This window comes from Dunckerocampus dactyliophorus, chromosome 16 (genome assembly GCF_027744805.1).
Source record: "Dunckerocampus dactyliophorus isolate RoL2022-P2 chromosome 16, RoL_Ddac_1.1, whole genome shotgun sequence".
Classification (NCBI taxonomy): Eukaryota; Metazoa; Chordata; class Actinopteri; order Syngnathiformes; family Syngnathidae; genus Dunckerocampus; species Dunckerocampus dactyliophorus.
The window spans coordinates 14,689,819-14,709,763 of record NC_072834.1 but is presented as its reverse complement, the minus strand read 5'-3'; the positions used below and the strand labels follow the sequence as shown (position 1 = coordinate 14,709,763).

Below are 19,945 nucleotides of genomic sequence, written 5' to 3'. Positions count from 1 at the left end.
GTCATAGAATGCGGTTATAGCCTACAGTTCGACATATTCTATGGTCCTATAGTCCAATAGTTTTAGTCATATAGTTCTACAGTCCTATAGAATATAAAGTGGTGTGAAAAAGTGTTTGCCCCCTTCCTGATTTTTTAAATTTTTTTGTCACACTTAAATGTGTTACGGTGTGTGCGGTGGACCACAGAAAGCAGAGGCAGATGGAGCCTCAGGTATTTAACGTCTCCAAGGACAAGTTCAAGCAGCGGAGAGTAACAAAAGGATGGCGGCAGCAGCAGGCTGCACACCAGGGTAAGTACAACACTGGAAAAAGTCCTCTGGCTAGGGAGGCAGGGACAGCTGGACTCTACCCGGACGAGTGGGGAAGGGGGGATTCGGCTCCAAAAGTGGAGGAGAGCGAAGAGATGACGTGACGGTAGCACACGGGATGCAGCATGGGTCGGCTTTCGTAGAGAAAGGAGAAGAACCAGCGTCTCCCACTCAGACCAAGTAGTGCGCCTGATTAGGAGCAGGTGTGTCCAGCTGTCCCGGCTCCAGCCGAGCGCCCAACTGTAGGAGGAGAGAGAGAAGAGAGCGAGCACCACAAGGCACAAAAGCAGGAGATCGTCACACAATGTTTCAGATCATCAAAAAATGTAAATATTAGTCAATGACAACACAACTGAACACAAAATGCAGTTTTCAAATTAAACTTTTTATTATTAAGGGAGAAAAAAAAATCCAAACCTACAGGGCCCTGTGTGGAAAAGTGATTGCCCCCGCTTAAAACATAAATGAGATTAATTGAGATCTATCAGACTGGAAAAGGTTTAAAGCCATTTCTAAAGCTCTGGGACTCCAGCTAACCACAGCGAGAGCCATTATACACAAATGGCGAAAACATGGAACAGTGGTGAACCTCCCCAAGAGTGGCCGGACAACCAAAATTACCTCACGAGCGCAATGACGACTCATCGAAGAGGTCACAAAAGACCCCACAAAAACATCCAAGGAACTGTAGGAACGAATTTTCATTCGTATCCATGGTGTTAGGTAGATTACTTCTTCCTCTTCAATTTCTCATCGAATTTATACTGAGTGTATATCGACTCATACAATCTTCATCCAACTTTTAGCCTTTCAAACTCATGGATCAGCGTTTCAGGACAAGATGAAATGTATGTAGGATATAAATTTACTTTAATATCTATTTGCAGATGAAATTTTGTTAAAATCTTAAATATGTAAATTTTGGCCCAGAATTACTGTGTACTGCAATTTGTAAAAATGATGACACTTGATTTTCTTCCCTAGAGTTTTTGATGATCAAAAATAAATGTAAATGGATACTCTGTTGACTTTCAAAACAAATGTCACAGCCTAAGTTATGATATATTTTGTAGTACGGTTGTACAGTACTCGGACCGTGGGTCGAGCACAGCTTTTGTCTTGACTCAATGTTAAAGCAATGGGAAACAAAGGCACCATTTCCCCGTATAAAATTTGTCCAAACTTCTTTAATATTTGGGGTAGAGAAGTGAATGAGGTATCAAATTAAAGTTCAAGTCATGTTTTATCAGAATTAATCCCAAATTTGATTTTACGTATTTCAAAATTCTGTAACATTCCTACACAAAGTACCAAAGTATTTATGATGTAAACAACAGCAAAAGTAGCAGATAAACCTCCTGTTAATTCAACCTAAAGAGATGTTGGTTGCACTTTATTTTGATATTAATACTGCATTTTTTTATGTTGAAAAACAAAAGCAGACGCAGCAGGTAAATGTACTGTTGACAGTCCACTTAATGTACTTTTTTTTATTGAAAATGAGAGCAGAAAAGATGAACCTCATGTTAATTCAACCTGAAGTGTTGGTTGCACATTATTCAAACACAATGTGAATGCATTTGCCATTAAATGTTGGTTACTTGTTTGTTTGTATCCATAATTAGTTTATACCTGATTCCCTTACAAACAACAGCGGGAATCTAGGAAACTTCACCTGCACTGTCCTGTATCCAGTTATTTATTTCACAGTCACACTGGTTGAATTTTTGGCTAAAAAGTTACCAAATCAATTTAAATTTACAGAATCGTTTGAGATCGTATCGTTCTAAATAGGTCTGTCACAAAAACACATTAACACTGGTCGATATTTGTGCTACAAAATAGACGATATGCAATAATTTCATCATTTTTTTGCCATTTTTCATAGATCATGAGGTGTAATGCACATTTGAACCACCACTAGATGGTACTCACGTATAGTGTACCCATGTGAGCGTCACTCAGTCAGTTCTGAGGCCATTTTTTCCTTATTTTTATGGCATAATGCAAGTACATCGTATCAAATGCAGTTCTCTGTACTGTCCTACTGTCTGTCAAATATTTCTAACATTTTCCGAAATGTTGGCTTTTCCACCGTATTGAATGGTTGCATTTCTTTTGCAATGTAGCGAGCCACAACGTCTGTGAGTATGCACCATTTTGCGCTATTTTGCTTGTGTTTACTTTGCCAACCAAACAACTCAGTAAGCGTTGGCTGTCGGGACGAAGTGTCTGTTGCACCTCCAGTGGTGTCTTTTCTTCCCAGTTTGGAAAACTGAAAAGGATGGTGGTGTTTCAGGTGAGCATATAAGTTGGTCGTGTTCCCATGCTTCGAACAAATGCGACATATCTGTGTTTATGCGCTCGCCTTGTTCATTCTGTTTAAAACCGAAATATCCCCACATTGCTGATGTTGCATTCGCCTTAAAAACTACCGCTTCTGTGCCTTGATTCATGTTAGCATATGCTGTCACAAGGCTCTCGGCATTCATTCCACAATGGAATCAATGCGCACAGACAGATGCAGAGTGAACCCTCTTGTCATTCAGCTTGTGAGGCACAGAAAGACTAGCAGATGGAGCACACACACACACACACACACATACACGTACATGTCAATTTATCGAGCGCTCATAATTATCAACCTGTTTTTTTTTTTATCGGTCGATAAATCGATATATGCATTATCATGACAGGTCTAGTTCTAAATGAACCAATATCGTCCTTGAATCGTATCGGCAACCGCGAATCGTGATACAAATCCAATCGTTGTTAAAGCGAATCGTTACACCCCTAATAGAAACATACTTCCAGTCCTCTAGTTTGACGGTTGGCCAAACAGTCAGGAGATTGGGAAGATCTGGGTTCGAATCTCCGCTGGGCATCTCTGTGTGGAGTTTGCATGTTCTCCCCGTGGGTTGTCTCCGGGTACTCCGGTTTCCTCCCATATTCCAACATGCATGTTTTGGCATGGTTCATTGGCGACTCTAAATTGTCCATAGGGATGAATGTGAGGGTCAATGACTGGTTGTCTATATGTGCCCTGCGATTGGCTGGCGACCAGTCCAGGGTGTACCCCGCCTCTCGCCCGAAGTCAGCTGGGATAGGCTCCAGCATACCCGCAACCCAAGATGCTGGATGGATGGGTAGTTCGACAGACTCCGCCGCAGTCCTGTGTATTGTTCTAAACTTACATAAACATAGTTCTCGTCCCAACGTCCTTAGTTCAATAATCCTTTATATCTGTAGTTCTTAAGTTATGTTAGTCCTTCAGTTCTATGCTAAAAGTTCTGTAGTCCTATACTGTGGTGCCATATTTCTACACTCCCCTTAGGACTAGTGCTGTGATGCTGTGTTCGGCAGGCCTGTAGTTCTACAATCGTACAGTCTCTTGTTGTACAGTTCTGTATTTGTGTCGGTTCTACACTTCTATGAACATAGGTTTCTAGTCCCAAAGTACTTTTAGTCTTATAGTTCAATTGTCTTTTGTCTACAGTTCAATATTTTGACAAGTCCAGTTCTACACTCATCATAGTTTCTTGTTCTAGAGTTCATTCTCTACAGTTGTACAACGTCTAGTCCCAAAGTTCTTAGTCCTGTAGCTGAAATGTCCTTTAGTCTTCAGTCCTAGTGCTCTAGTTGTAGAGCTGTAAGAGTTATACAGTCTATATTCCCACACCAGTGCCCTTTTTGAACAGTCCTCTGATGACTGTAGTTACATAGAACTGCTAGTTCTAGAGTGCTATGATTGTACAGCCTTGTACGTCCTACTAGCCCTTTTAGTTTTGAAAGCTTCTGTAGTGCTGCAGTCCTATGGTTCCAGTCTTATATTTCTCCAATTCTATACTTCTATGTCTATAAGCACTCCAGCTGTAACTGTGACAGACTAAAGCAGATCACATGACGTATGACGGACCTTTCATATTATTGACATGTGACTGATTTGAGTCTCCTCACGTGGGTTGGCTAAAAGGCTCTACTGACCCACATGAAGGTCCAAATAAAGAGGCCACCTCATTTAGGTCACTGCATCATGACGACATGGCATGGGCAAAAGTATTGGGACACCCACTGGGAATGACAAAACAGCTTGCACTCTTCTGGGAAGACTTTCTACAAGATTTCACAGTGTGTCCATTTGTGAGGACAAAGGTCACTGGTGTTAGGCCTCTTCTTCCACACCAAACTCATCCACGCATGCCTTTCTCTTTAAGTGGTGGAGGCAGGTGAGAAAAGATCATCATTTAATGGTCAAACGCATTGATCACATGGACACATCAGTCCTACATGTACATCAGTGTGCCTGTTGGCTGCATAAAGGACATTTCTATCTGGGGAGGGTGAACAGGGGGACCTAGCGTGCGTCACACACTGATGGCTGGCGACGTCGTCAAGTCTAAATCAATCCCGTGGAAAACAGGGCACATGCTGGAAAAAGAGCGGGAGGCTGGCACCAGAGGACACGCTCTGAGATTGGAGATTGGTCTCATTTGCGTTCTTGAAGGTATGACACTCACTGGACACTTCATTAGGTACACAATCCAACAAGATCCATCAGCCAGCTGGTGAGGGTGTTGTGTTGGCGTGTGGGTGGATGCCTGTGTGGAGGCGGCGGTGTTGCTCACATAACACATGTGTGGTAGGAGTTTTTGTTTTCAAAAGACTTGCTAGAGCCTGCAAATGGCACGTTGGACATGTAGGCAGCCTGACACCCGGTGTTTTGGTTTTTTTAGTGTTTCACGTGTTGTTTGAGGGTGGGCAACCTGCTTCCATGGTGGGATTTCTTCTGCTGGCTCCTCTCCACCATCCCTCCTTCTCCTTTCACACATTCTCCTCCGTCATTTTCTTTCACTTTTCCTTTCTTGCCGTCGGCCTCTGACTTCCTGCTCGGTTGCTTTGCTCTGTGCAGACAACACAGAGGATAGTATGACTTTTGAACTAAGCTACCTACGCCATCAGGTATGGCTCAAAATCAGCAGTATTCTTGCGATTAGGTCTAAGTATTTTAATCATGAAGACAGAGCAGAAATCCTACATCAGCTTGTGTCTCACGGACCTCTTTTTGCTCTCTGTCCCCCTCTGTGGCGGCATGGAGTACTGTCTAATTTGCGCGTCAACTGTGGAGGACAACTGTGGAACAGAGGACATGTTGACATCTCATTCAACAGGTGCTGCAATGTCATGGCGACAGCCAGACGGGCCTTGACTGACTGTCTTTTTGGATGAAAGTGTACTCTTACCTTGGCAATTTCAGACAGGTAGGCTCGCCTCTCGTCATTTGTTTTATGGAAAGACTGTTAGGGACAAAAACAGTTGTAATAATAATCGTGCATGAATAAATACGTGGATATCATACAGTCACACTTTATGAGCTTACGCTAACGTATTGGAACACGGCTCTTAACCGATAAATGGATCAATTAGAGGTCCTTAGTTGTCCCTCAGTCTTAATTCTTCATTTTATGCTTCCAACTTTGTGGTAATACATTGTCCCTTTCCCGATCTAGGTTGGCTGAGTTCGATGTGGAGAAACTAGTCTGCTAAAGTGACCTCACAAATGGACAAAAATTCCCACAAACGCACTCCGTAACCTCCAAAGCCTTCCCAGAAAAGAAAGCTGCTTTAGCTGCAAAGGAGCAACTTTAGACTGAAGAGTCTGTTTCATTACAACAGCGGGGGCACAAACCTTTCCCTCCTGTTCGATCCTGATCCGAGAATCCATCAGCTGACTGTGGAGCTGTGACTTCTCGTCAGTCAGCAGCTTGAGGCGCTGTCTCAGTGACTCCTGCAACAATAAAGGCATTATTATTACAACAGCATTGACAAAACTCAATGTCAAGTGCATGCAGGTATGCACATTCTCCCACCAAATTGTTACATAGTCGGAAAACGTAATGTGCGCTTCCTCAATGCCCCGTTTTGTGCATATGCAATCTTTATAAATTAAACCCCTGATTACTGATGAGTGGAGCGGTTCTGGATTTGGAAAATTGGATCAGTGAAAAACTCTGGACTTTAGTGGCATGCTGCAGTACATGTAATACGTGTATGTTAACACTGACAAAGTCTAAAAAAATACAAATAATAATATACAATATTAATTTCATTTTGGGACACCATCTGGCCCTCACAGTGTCTGTTGAGAAAAGCTGTGGCCTTTGGACAAATGTAATTGATGACCCCTGCCTTGCAGTATCTGTCCTATCGGCCTGGTATTTATAGTTTCTCTCTGGCGCCCTCTGCTGGGGTCCACTGTCAACACACCTCTAACTGGCTTGGATGGAATGCAAAAATACACAATTTTATCAACTACTGTATATGCAGAAATGTAAACACTCACTAGTGGCATGTCATCGTATGATCGTATAGAGGCCAGCCGATCTGCAAAGCAACATATATTTTTTTAAACATATTTTTACGACGTAAAAAACGGGCATATGTAAGTCACTGCACACTTCATTGGTTACATGACAGTATCTCACCCATGGGTTTCCCACGCAGGTCTTCCAGTCTTTCGTGGATAAGTGAGATTTGTCTCTGCAGCTGTACGTTGAGTTCAGTCTGAGTTTCATATCTGGTCTTCCACTCGTTGTCTGGTGCACACACAAAACAAGAAGATGACACCACAGAATGGACACTTCCAGAACGAGAACCCGCTCACCTTCCCCGTCCACGCCGTGCAGCCTGTCCTGGAGCTCCCTCATGGTGCAGCCCAAGTCCCGCACGGACTCCTCCAACATGTCTCTGATTTGCGTTGTTGTTTTTTGTGTTTGTCGCAGAGGAAAAGTTTTTCAAAACACGAATTTGGACACAAACTAGTTCCGGTGATGAAAAACTCACTTTATTTCTCTTTCTTGCTCCAGTTCGATACGGAGGCGCGTCATGTCGTATTTACAGGAGTCTTTGGTCATGTTTGTCCACTAAAGTATCGCTCACTGAAGAAAGTTTGTAGCACCTGGTTTCTATGGATACGGCCACATCCGGTTAACAAGAGTCGCAAAGTGGTGGCTAAATTGACACCAGAGGGCGCTGATGGATTTTAGACTGGAGAGGCCTCAGATGACAGCTGGAAGTGTTGATATTGTTAGAATGCTAATTTCCTATTGAAGCATAAAATAATTATACCTGTGCGTATGATTTTTGGCAACTTTCAATATTATATATGCATTTACCTTCAAGCTTACACATAAGAAATTAATTACAAAATAACAACACTAATTTAAAACGTTGCTTCATAAGATACAAACTGAATTTTGTAATCGGTATCCATGTATTATTTGCGGAGAAACTAAGTACGAAATTGAGAAATCTCACAATTTTAGAGTTTGAAAAAACAATCCAAGATCTGGTCTTTTATGGTGCTCTACATCAGACTGTAGTGGGTTCTTCTTCGACACACGCTAGCTACATCCCAGCTCAGTTGGGTAATTCTTACATAATCCTGCTACCAAAAGAATGAACCAAGCAATTTCAGGTTTCTTTTCCTCCTCCTCTGCTACATTTTGGTCTCTGCTGCTCTTCTCCTGTCAAGAACACATGTAGATGTTTGTTGGGGTTCCAGTAATACTGTGGTATTTAATGCTTGAGCTTCCAGTTCATATCAGGCTGTGCTTCAACTGACATCCCCCATCTCTGTTATAATTGCTTGCTTCGTTTTTTTTTTTTTTTTTAACTCCCAGGCCCTTCATTGGCCTGTTGGGGCTTCAAGCGGTCCGGCAGCAGAACCTCAACAGTGAAACTGATTCTCTTGGCCTGGAAGATGCTGTAAGTGTTGTCGAATCGCAGCACATCTGAGAACGTCACAGTTGGTGCGTGTCAAGAGTTAATGTGGTTAAGGTATGTTATTGATGTCATAGCGAGGGAGGACTCACACACGCCAGGTCGTTCGCAGGTCAGCGAGCCGTCCTCAGGCACTAAGTGAGCGTTGTAGCGCTGGCTGGGCAGCACTTCATCCATCTGAGCCGCTTTCTTCCATTCGCCCTTTTTTGTCTTCATAAACACCCCGAAACCGATGTCTGCACCCTCGCTGGAAAACTGCCACCTGGCCAAAAACATATTTTTTAAAAACATTTTTTATAATTGAAAAAACATCTCCATCCATCCATCTTCTTTCGCTTATTCATCCAGCTCCTCCCGGCGGGTCCCCAGTCATTCCCAAGCCAGCTGAGAGACACCTCTCCAGGGAGGCATCCTGACCAGATGCCCGAGCGACCTCATCTGGCTCCTCTCAATGCGGTAAAGCAGCGGTTCTACTCCAAGTTTCTCCTGGATGACAGTGCTTCTCACCTTATCTCTAAGGGGGAGCCCAGCCACCCTACGGAGAAAACTCACACACACACGTAGAAAACTTGCAAAGTCCACACAGCGATTCAAACCTTCCATCTCCTGACAGTGCGGACAACATGCTAACCACTAGGCCACCGTGCGACACTTTTTAAGTTTTGCAAACAATACAATATGAACATATAAACAATGAAGACGTCCAATCGTGGTTTCAATTATGAAGTCTGACCTGAGGACGCATCCTGGGAAGAGAATCTCGTAATCCAACTGTTGCGTTGACCCTCGGCTGACAGTCAAACACTGATCATACTCCACTGAGACGTGATCCCGAACATAGTAGGAGGTGGGAACTGGGCCGACATGGTTTATCTGGAAAAAGAAGACAAATATTAGTGGATGTGGGCATAAAAGAAATGGTTAAAGATGGATTTTTTTGGACGGGACGCTCAAGGACAGAGAGAAAGGTTTACTTACGGCAAATGTGCAGAAATCGTCAAATGAATGTTTAATTTCTTTTAGGAAAAAATGATTTTATTTAAAAACAATGTTCCACAAACACGTCAAGGTGTGTTACCAATAGGGGGCAGTGTGTCATGTGTGTTTAAGTGGCTTCAGTTGCATCCATTATTTCTTTTTAAAACCTGATTACTAATGTTGACGCTTTAGTGCTTTCTTTATTGTGTTCTCCATATACAACAAAACACAGGTAAAATAAAACCTAATTACACAGCTAGCTAAGTGTAAAAGTTATATTACAAAGTAAAATAAAGAAGGCAAGCCATCCAACTGAACCACACGTTGACTTTGTGGCCTTCCGTCCCTCACTTGTCCTGGGCCCAATTATTTATCTACAGAGACAGTGACAGACCAACATTAGTGATGTCCCCCGAACAACAGTCTACTAGCACAGTAGCGGCTCTGAACCATGAAAGCTGCTAGCGTATAGCGACCAGTGGCCATCTCGGGTACTACGCATTTTCCACTGCAGCAGGAAATTTCTCCTTTTGTGCTTTACAATGCAACTTCCTCTCAACTGTGTGCAAATCCAGCAAGTTCCATTTCTGGTAGTATGATAGATACATTCTGTTACTGAATTGCTTACTGTATATCCCCTTCTTTCTCGAGTCTCTTTGCTCATGCAAAATAAAACATATTTAATTGTGATTTATCCAAATGAGTCCGATCTGATTAAAATTGTAATCAATAGACAGCACCAATAATTATATATAATGCAGACAGATTGTCAATGAAGCAAATCTACGAGGATGCAAGCCAACGAGGAGTTTCTACACTGAAGCAAGCGTGCTGTCATCTAATGACCTACTAGCTAAACGATGCTCAACAACTCACCCTGGTCCGACAGCGCGGGTCTCCGTCAGGATCCGTCAGTTTCCCACCGTAGATGACGGGCAGCTCGTCCGCGTCGATGTACTTCAGTAACACCTCCTGCCAGTCGCCTGCGGAACCACACACACACACACACACACACACACACATCATTACTGTGCATCACTCTTTAGCTTTCAGAATGTGTCATGAATACTGCTGTTTTTAATGATATACAGTCAGTCTGATTTGTGATCCAAAATGCACAATAGGAGGGCCCAAACCTGTACCACAACAAGTTTTACTTGTTTTTATTGTTTTAGAACTAGAATTCTGTTGACTTTAAACCATGTGACTCACCGCCAAGGATGCAGATCTTGTGCCGCGTGTTCTCGCTAAGGAAGTGTTTGACAAGGTTGAAGGCCACTGGGAAGAGTTTGGGAGCTGCGGGAGGAAAAAAAACGTTTAGCAGTCTGCCAACAACCGTTGAATAGCTGAGTAACTCCTCTCTCCTCCTCATGATTTACCTTTAATGACAAACAACCGCTTGAGGCCTTCTGGGTAGTTGTCCTCAAACATCTGGAGGATCTGAAGACACAAGAATACTCTAGAACCCACTTTGACAAAGTACCCTGTCTTTAATACACTCATTGGCCACTCTGCTCTCCTAGCACCGGAACACATTTATAGCAGCACACACGAGCACAAGTCTTATTTATGTTTTAAATGGCTTATTTTCTCTTATAATGTCGACTATATTGGGTAATACGAGTGTAAAGGTGTCTGTAGGGTTGTTATTTCTTGTATAGAGTGCTCTAATAATGTTTTATTACAACTATATTTGGAAGACCGTAAACGGCTTTTTGATGCTCTAACAAATTATTTAATTTATAAATAAAGAATCCTACTTTGCGGAAATTCACTTAGCACAGTCAGGTCTGTGGGGCCCGGCCGGGCACAGCCCGAAGGGACAACATGGGTCCCCCCTCCAGTGAGCTCACCAATCATGAGAGGGGCAAAAGGGGTCAGGTGCAGAGCGAGCTGGGTGGCAGCCGAAAGCGGTCCAATCCTCAGCTGTAGAAGCCTGCTCTTGGCATGTGGAATGTCACCTCTCTGGTGGGGAAGGAGCCTGAGGTGGTGCGCGAGGTGGAGAATTTCCAGCTAGACTCAACTCAACGCACAGCAAGGGCTCTGGAACCAGTCCTCTCAAGAGGGGCTGGACTTTATTCCACTCTGGCGTTGCCGGCAGTGAGAGGCGACGGGCATGTTGCGCCACGGCTTGTGGCTTGTACGTTGGAGTTTAACCTGGTGAACGAGAGGCTAGTTTCCCTCTGCCTTCGGGTAGGGTGACAGGTCATGACAGCAGTTCAGAACACCCGCCCTTTTTGGAGTTCCTCAAGGGAGTATTAGAGAGTGCTCCCTTGGGGGATCCCCTTGTTCTGCTGGGGGACTTCAACGCTAACTTTGGCTGCAGCAGTGAGACGTGGAGAGGCGCGGCCCCCCTGATCCTGATCTGAACCCGAGCAGTGCTTTCTTATTGGACTTACGAACACCATGTTCAAGCATAAGGGTGTCCACATATGCACTTGGCACCAGGACACCCTGGGCTGCAGTTAGATGATTGACTTTGTGGTTGTGTCATCGGACTTGCGGCCATATGTTATGGACACTCGGGTGAAGAGAGGGCGGAGCTGTCAACCAGATGGCGGGGGGAGGATGCCGGTCAGAACTGTCAGGCCCAAACTAATTGTGAGGGTCTGCTGGGAATGTCTGGCAGAGTCCTCTGTCAGAGTGAGTGTCAACTCCCACCTCCAGGAGAGCTTTAACTGTGTTCCAAGGGAGGTGGCGGACATTGAGTCCAAATGGGCCATGTTCCTTGCTTCCATTGTCGAGGCTGCTGATCAGAGCAGTGGCCATAAGGTGGCCGGTGCCCTTCGTGGCGGTAATCCCAAAACCGGTTGGTGGACACCAGTGGTAAGGGATGCCATCAAGCTGAAGGAGGACTCCGATCAAGCTTTTTTGGCTCATGGGACTCCGGAGGCAGCTTAAAGGTACCGGCAGGCCAAGCCGTCTGCGGCTCTGGTGGTCGCTGAGGAAAAAACTCGGGCATGGGAGGAGTTCGGAGAAGTCATGGAGAACGACTTCCGGCTTCGAAGAGATTCTGGACCGCCATCCGCCGTCTCAGGAGGGGGAAGCAGTGCACAATCAACACCGTGTTTGGTGGGGATGGTGTGGGGATGGTGTGCTGCATCTCGACACGAGATGCTGTGCACCGATGGAAGGAATACTTCGAAGACCACTTCAATCCCACTGACACGTCTTCCAGTGAGGAAGCAGTGCCTGGGGACTCTACAGTGGGCTCTCCTATCTCTGGGGCTGAGGTTGCCGAGGATGTCAAAAAACTCCTCGGTGGCAGGGCCCAGGGGGTGGATGAGAGCCGCTCAGAGTTTCTTAAGGCCCTGGATGCTGTGGGTGACTCTGCAACATCGCGTGGACATCGGGGGTGGTGCCTCTGGATTGACAGACCGGGGTGGTGGTCCCCCTTTTTAAGAAGGGGGACCAGAGGGTGTGTTCAAACAATCATGGGATCACATTTCTCAGCGTTCCTGGTAAGGTTTATTCAGGGGTTCTGGAGAAGAGGATCTGCCGGATAGTTGAATCTCGGATTCAGGAGGAGCAGTGAGGTTTTCATCCTGGTAGTGGAACTGTGGACCAGGTCTACACTCTCGGCAGGGTCCTTGAGGTACATGTGGGTTTTCCAACTAGTCTACATGTGTTTTGGAGAAGGCATTCGACCCTGTTCCTCGAAGAATTCTGTGGGGAGTACGCCTGGAATATGGGGTACCGAACGACCTAATTCAGGCTGCTCCCTCCCTGCATGACCAGTTTGGTTCGCATTCGCGGCAATAGGTTGGACCCATTTCCAGTGAGGGTTGGACTCCGCCAGAGCTGCCCTTTGTCACCGATTCTGTTCATTACTTTTATGAACAGAATTTCCAAGCGCAACCAGGGCGATGAGGGGTTCCAGTTTGGTGACTGCAGGATTGAGTGTCTGCCTTTTGCAGATGATGTGGTCCTGCTGACTTCATTGAGCCGTGACCTTCAATTCTCACTTTTGTATTGAATGTCATTAGAACGTGTGTGTGTGTGTGTGTACCTCTCCATATGTTTCAATGGCAGGCTTCCACAAGTGCTTCAAACCCAGACCCTCGACGTCGTAAATCATTGTGATGGACTCCACGTTCTTCCCCAGCTAGAGGAAACAACAACACAGAGGTCAGTCACATCCCATGATGGCACATTGTGAGTGGCACTGACCTTCTGCGACTGGACAGTGCACTCCCTCTGCAGCATCTCACAGTCTCGGATCTTAGACTTAATGAAGTCCTGCTTGGAGGCAGACAGGAAAAGGCCTTTGGGGTCCACAGGTCCGATGACGTCATACCAGACGGGACTGCCCTCGCGGTCGTAGCCACACATTCCCCCAGAGAGATACTTCTCGATGACCTACAGCCATCACGGTGAAGGGCAACTCATCACACTACTGTAAGTTAACTGTCAACACCAAGTTGTTGTTCTTTTATCACCTCGGGGGGTCGCCAGTCGCTGATGATTGTGTCCACTTTCATTTGTTTCCTGAAGTCCAAGTGCTGGAAGGAGAATAAACACCTTATTTTTTCCAGTGAGGGCCGCATACATAAACCAATTCAATGCAGGTCAAGCCTTAGGTCCGAGGTCCAACCGGCCTTCATTTGGCCCAGCCAACATCACCCAAATAATGTAAACCATTCAGTCCAACTAGAAAAGTGCTTGTTCATGCAGTACTTCCTCCACTCTCCGGGGGGGTAACAGCAAGGCGTACGCGTCACAGTGAAGCAGCAGTAAAGTAGACTGTTTGCTGTTAAACAAACACAGCGCTATCAACTTTGACTTTTAACAGTGACTGGACTACAAAATATGCATTTACTGAAAATGCAGTGTGGAAGCCAATGTCTTTGCTTCGCAATGAATTAAACGCTGCAATGAATTAAACGCTGCAATGACGGAAGATAAGCTGCAGAAGCATTTTCAAACAAATCAGTCCTTCCGCTCCGTTTGGATACACGCACACAGAAATGCAAACTTTGAAACTCAACTACGAGCAAAGCTGAACCATTCACCGATACAGCAATGATAAAGGCCTGCATGTTGGCCACTGTAAAACAGGTGGGAACTGATGACCACATTAAAAGACATTTACATTTACAGACATTTGATGTATTTTTATTATTAGAAATACTGCTGCGATGCAACTTATTTTTGTTGGCAGTTTATATTTCCAGTCAAAGCTCGGTTTTTGAATGCCACGGTTTTTGTATGATTTGTTTTTTTACAAAATTTTGGACACATTTTTGTTTGTTTTTGTACACCGCCTCAGTTACCATACAATATTGCACAAACGAGTCCGTTTTCCCTGCACTTTATGGTTCTGCAAAATGGATTGCCCAAGCAAAGCACCCTCTGCGTAAGTGACTCACTGTCTGTGTATTTTTTTATTCCATGTGACTGCTAAATAACCCGCCATGGAGCCACAGAATTTTGCGAGTGCCGACAATTTAATAAAGAAGGTGAAAAACACCTACCAAATTCAAGAAAGAACACAAAGTACAAAGATGGTACCCCCTCCCCTTCTCCCTTTCTGTTGCTCACCCTCTATGCCAGTTTTCAACAAAAGGTAAAAGTGACATTGATGTTCACTGCATTCATCATTTATCATTATTTTGCATTGTTTTCTGCATGTAAAACTATAATTATTCTGGATAAAATGTATTGGGTGTCTGGAACAGATTAATTGGATTTAAATTGTTACCTATGAGAAAAATGTATTTGGTTTTCGTAGGTTTCGAGGTACCACTGCATTTGAAATACTACTGTGATGCATATTATTTTTGTTAAATGCACTTTTGCTGTAATTGTAAAACAGCATTGTTTAAAACACTGAGTTCAATGTTTGTGGAATGCTATGTTTGAAGTAGGGATGCTCCGATCAGGGTTTTATGCTGCCAATTCCGATACCGTTCATCCATGAGTGAAATCGGCCGATACTGATAGCGAGGACATAGATTATGTGTAAATATTTCACATTTACTATTGGCTATATGATATGAAAAAGGGAACCATAAAATCATCGTCATTTAGACAAAAACATATTTGACTTACTTTTTCAAGAGAACATACTATATCACTGGGGATACCGAGGATGAGACGCCTTCTTTAAGACTTTGGATGTGAGATCGAGTACGTTGGTGGAGCTCTAGCAAGATTTCCACAAGCACGTAGATGGGTTCCAAGTGAGACAGCAGCCGGTGAACCCGGTGTTTTCCACCGCTGACGGAGGATGGTCACCTCGTCCCATGAATTCAATTATTTTTGAGGTTATTTGCTATAGACTTCTGACTGTCACGCACATACGGGCATTCAAAATGTGGTTATTCGTGTCAAGTGAGCATAACGGGACGGAGCATATCCAACCCTTGGGCGCTTACACTTTTTAAACTCCAGCCCTCTTCACTATGTAGTTGAGTAGCCCTGTGCTAACACCAACATCCTAGCTTTATGTTATAGATGACAAAGCAATAAGCAATTCATTTTTACAATATGGTGAGCTGCGGGCCACACATTGAACACTCCACGCACAGGACACTTCATTAGGTACACCTGCATCATCTAATGAGATCCAAAGCAATCAAACGTGACAAATAACATTGATTTCTGATTGACACAGTCCAATATTCATTTAACACTGTTAATTGTCGTGCTTGTGCAAGTCTACTGCATCATACGTGACCTTATTTAGCTACCTTGACAAGGTCAAAATACTGTATTAGAACCAGTTTCAGTATGATACAAGACGCAATAAAAATATTGTTACATGAATACCTCTCTGTCAGAGTCAATCAAACGTTAACATTGTGTGAAGACGTGATTTGATAGTCGCTTATTAGTTTGTGTACCTAATGAAGTGGCCAGCGTGTGTACTAACACGGTATTCATGCTGAGACCCACCCGAGCACTACATTGCAACTGAGGCGCCTTAAGGAGGTTTGAGATAGAACAAGGTGCCTTGTCAGCAGGACGTGGATCAGTTGTGTTATCAGTACACACACATGCACAAACTAAGACGGCAAGATTTGCAATATGATTACATCGTGTTTGTCTGCCTGATGACTCCTTGCTGTTCTTAGTATGAAGTAAAAAAGTGGCCACATGAAGGTTCATTCATGATAAAATGTATTAATTCAATTGTGCACCCTTGGAGGCCTCAAAGTGCAGCGTCAAGCATGCTAACTGTAACATACACTCCTGATCAAATTTTAAGTTTAACCGTTGAAAAAATTGCAAGAATTCACATTTTGCATTGTTGGATCTTAAAGAGGTTATAAGTAGATCTTTCAAAATGCAAAAAAGAAGAAATGGGAGTGAGACAAAACATTTTAAAGTCAGCAATTTATTGCAAACAAGCATTAAACTCAAATTGGCTGTTCATCAGCTGATCAAAGGTTTCAAGGGATAGTTTGGATTTTTTGACATGAAGTTGTATGACATCCCCATCAGCTTCTTCTTCCACTGTGGAAGACACGTAAACAAGACGGCCGCGGCGCTCCGTCGCGGAAGAAGATGCGAGCGTCTTCATCACATTCACACAAACGGAGAGGCGACAGTGCGCAGGGACACGGCGAGAGACAAATATAACTCTGAGCGATTTGTGACAAATTTTTTTGTCTCACTCCCATTTTTTTCTTTTGGCATTTTGAAGCTCTACTTAGAACCTCCTTAACATCCAACAGTGCATATAAATGTAATGTAAATTATTGCAATTTTTCAGCTGGTCTTAAATTTTTGATTGTGCAACATATGTGCAACATATGGCTCATCTGTGCACCTTCACAGCGGCCATCCAGCGTGGTAAATAGCACGCACTGCATCGCTGCACACGCTTGGACAAAGTTACCTTTCGCAGCATGGCCTCAGACTTCTGCACGTTGAAGTTTCTGGCTAGAAGAGGGACAAAAGGACAGCAAATTTAACATTTAAGGATGAGATCTGCTTCCAACAGTGCAACTTCTAAAGTACACACCCCCGTATTCCTCCAGCGTCACCATACGCGCTCTCATCTGTGAGTTAAGGTTTTATACTACTAATACTGCATCACTATGCTTGTGTGACACTTAATTTTATTAAATATGACTTTAAAATTTGCCTTTGCAGTTAATATAGGCTTTTTAGGATGACCTCATTTTGACCCTGGATCAGACTATTTCTATTATTTCCAATGGGAAGTTGGGTTTCCAAATCCAGACAAATGGAGGTGTCCCGAAACAAGTGTTCCACTTTAAAAAAGTTCCACTTTAAACATGTTTTTATTCATACAAGAACACTAGAAAACAAAACAAATGAAAGTATATGTCACGGGTGTCCAAAGTGCGGTCCAGGGGCCATCTGCGGGCCACGGCTTATTTCTTATTGTTTTTACTGGCCCATGGCATATTGTAGAAACAAAATAAATTTTAAAAAACAGCAGAAATGGGAAAAATAGAGCAAAAAGGCACAATGTAATGCAGATGTTGATACGAATAAATCATAATACCACAATGGAAACTTTTTTTGCCATTGTGAAATCAATATTTTAAAAAATCAAAGTGGCCTCCCGCATCCTTTATCCGTTTTGACACCAATGGTATACATACACAAAAAAAGTGGACTAAATGAAATGAGACTTAGTTAGTTACACAAGTTCACAGTTAACCAACTTCTGTCTAGAGAGAATGGATTTTATAGTCCTCAATAAGCTTTTTCTGTTTATTGGGTGTGATCTACAACAAAGCGGACAACTGTTGTTCTGTCTAAGACACTGCAGATGCTGCCACCAACTAGTTTAGCTTCGTTAGCTTCGAGGCTGGTATGGACCAGAACGGTGTGTTATTTTGGGCCAGTTAGAGGTGTGTTGGCCTGGCAACGCAGTTTTACTTCCTCATGGTGCCAAATCACGGCAAAAAAATGTCATCTTGCACTAAAACTTGAGCATTATTGTCTTTGGCAGAATGTTTGTATTGGATCTTGTTAGATGGTGCGCCTAATGAAGCGATCCCATCCCCTCTTCAGCAGGCATTCACGCCTGGGAGTCAAAAAAAGCTGAATCATCCTGAATGGACACTTGTTGGAAGCTTCTCGTCAGTGTAACCGAACTTCCTGTGATTTTAATAGCAGGGGGATCACTGGGGGGGGCAGCGGTGTGTCTGCCCTGCTGTTGTTGTAGTACACTTTTTAATGGGATTAGCTCAGGATTAGCCTGATACACAAAGTCCAAGCCCTCTGCTCCAAAACTAATCTGAGCAGGACCTCCTTTAACGCTCCTTATTCCCCTTCATAGTCCCAATCCACAACCTCAGACAATCAGACACGTCATTTGAGCACAAACAAGACAAAAGTGATGAAGTGCGTTCAGACCAGGCTTGTTGGTACGAGTTGTGCTTTGTGTATGAACACCACACAACCTGTGCAGGTTGACACATGAGGCAGAATGAGTTCCAGCTCACCTCTTAGCCATCGCAGCAGGAAGTGGTCATGCTGGGCAGGAAGTTGGGAAAGAACATCTTGAGTCCTCTCCCGGAACTGATGAGAGAAAGCAGGAGAGACATTTGCACATATGAGGAACGTTTAACGTCCTTGAAAGACTACCCTGTCTTTGATCTGCTGATAAGACAACACTTGATTGAGAGAGATGATGTCTTGTTCTTCACTGTGAGCCTCCAGGGGAAAATGTTACATGCTTAATTCCAGCTCAAGCTTGTGACTCAGTGACTAATTACTTTCCATGCTTTAGTGGCCCATCTTTAGTAACGCATGCATTCAATGAATTGCATTTAGAAATGTTGCAAAACTCCCATCATGTAGCTCTTACGTACTATTTAGACTTTAATTTTGGAGAAACTGGTGACAAATTAGCATTTTTTTCAGTCATACAAATGAAATAACAATATGTACTTGTCAAATGAATTTAACCAAAATATAGCATGCAGCTGATGAGAAATTGATCCATATCACTATAGGACAAGCTATTTTTGCCATACAGACAAATTATAGTACAGGCTGGTGCATAATGCATACAAAGGTGACTTATACTATTCGTATTGTAATTAATCAATAGTGAATGATAAGAAAATAGAGTGAAGTAGCATGCTTAAAAGTGTTCTCAAATGCTAATTATTATTGTCTTACCTGGTGCAGAGCTTCAGCCTGTTTGGGGCTGAGGTCTCCCAGCTTCCCACTCATGTCTGCCGCCTGAGGATGCTCGATAAGCTCCGTCTAATAAGTCCTATGTGCTGACAGAAACAAGCCCGCTAATCGTGACAGGCGGACGCCCGCCCCCAAGAAGCTGGCTGACGGATGCAGCCTCCACTGATCCCGCCTGTTAGCAGGTGACTCGGACGGAGACAAGTGAGTCGGTCCAGGAAGAAAACGTAAACACGATTCTTCTCTAAGACCAGCTGACTGGGCCGAAGAGTGGGGCGCGTCAAGAGGGCTACTGGCTCCTCGCTAGCTAACTGGCTTTGACACCAGTTCGCTTTGACACCACCGGTTCTCTGATTGGCCCATAATTAAAATAAAGGATGGTTTCCAACCCCATTAGTTAATAATATCATGACTAAAGATGTACTTCAAGACCGTCTGGTAAACCGAACTTATCTTGCTAATGAGTGGATACTAAGCAGCAATAAGCATGGAGCATTATGTATAGTGTAAATTACAGCTATGTAATTGGGTGAAATGTAGGTCTCAAGGCAAACTTCACTCATTACCACATTTTACATGCATTTACGAAATCAAAACCGCTATAGTAGCATTTTTCAAACCAATACAAATTAAATTCACACGATTTTAAGATTCATTGAAAGAATAGCGTTTTGACGCTTTGCTCGTCGTAGGCATGTAGCGGAAGTACGTCACAACTTCCAAGCAAAACAGGAAGTGTGAAGCGGAACCGTCT

The 19,945-nt window shown here is 43.7% G+C and overlaps 2 protein-coding genes across 3 annotated transcripts; both read right to left on the bottom strand.

Moving 5' to 3' along the window:
- Positions 1-724: 724 nt before the first annotated feature.
- On the bottom strand, positions 725-7,297 carry ccdc169 (coiled-coil domain containing 169). Of its 2 annotated transcripts, none has more exons than XM_054755834.1 (8): positions 7,150-7,297; positions 6,971-7,053; positions 6,792-6,902; positions 6,650-6,690; positions 5,996-6,094; positions 5,550-5,603; positions 5,345-5,439; positions 725-5,210 (listed from the first exon to the last, which is right to left on the bottom strand). In XM_054755834.1, the coding sequence occupies exons 1-8, from the start codon at positions 7,218-7,220 to the stop codon at positions 5,039-5,041; spliced, it is 726 nt and encodes a 241-aa protein (XP_054611809.1). In that variant the 5' UTR covers positions 7,221-7,297; the 3' UTR covers positions 725-5,038. The 2 variants fall into 2 exon arrangements, with proteins under 2 accessions (XP_054611809.1, XP_054611810.1); XM_054755835.1 differs by having other exon boundaries at positions 5,366-5,439.
- A 650-nt stretch (positions 7,298-7,947) lies between these two features.
- LOC129169430 (SEC14-like protein 2) lies at positions 7,948-19,515 on the bottom strand. Its single transcript, XM_054755833.1, has 12 exons — positions 19,177-19,515; positions 18,495-18,570; positions 16,910-16,953; positions 13,506-13,568; positions 13,237-13,425; positions 13,076-13,171; positions 10,446-10,506; positions 10,279-10,362; positions 9,943-10,049; positions 8,822-8,961; positions 8,181-8,350; positions 7,948-8,099 (listed from the first exon to the last, which is right to left on the bottom strand). Exons 1-12 carry the CDS (start codon positions 19,228-19,230, stop codon positions 7,978-7,980), a joined length of 1,206 nt encoding a protein of 401 aa, XP_054611808.1. The 5' UTR covers positions 19,231-19,515; the 3' UTR covers positions 7,948-7,977.
- Between the last annotated feature and the right edge of the window lie 430 nt (positions 19,516-19,945).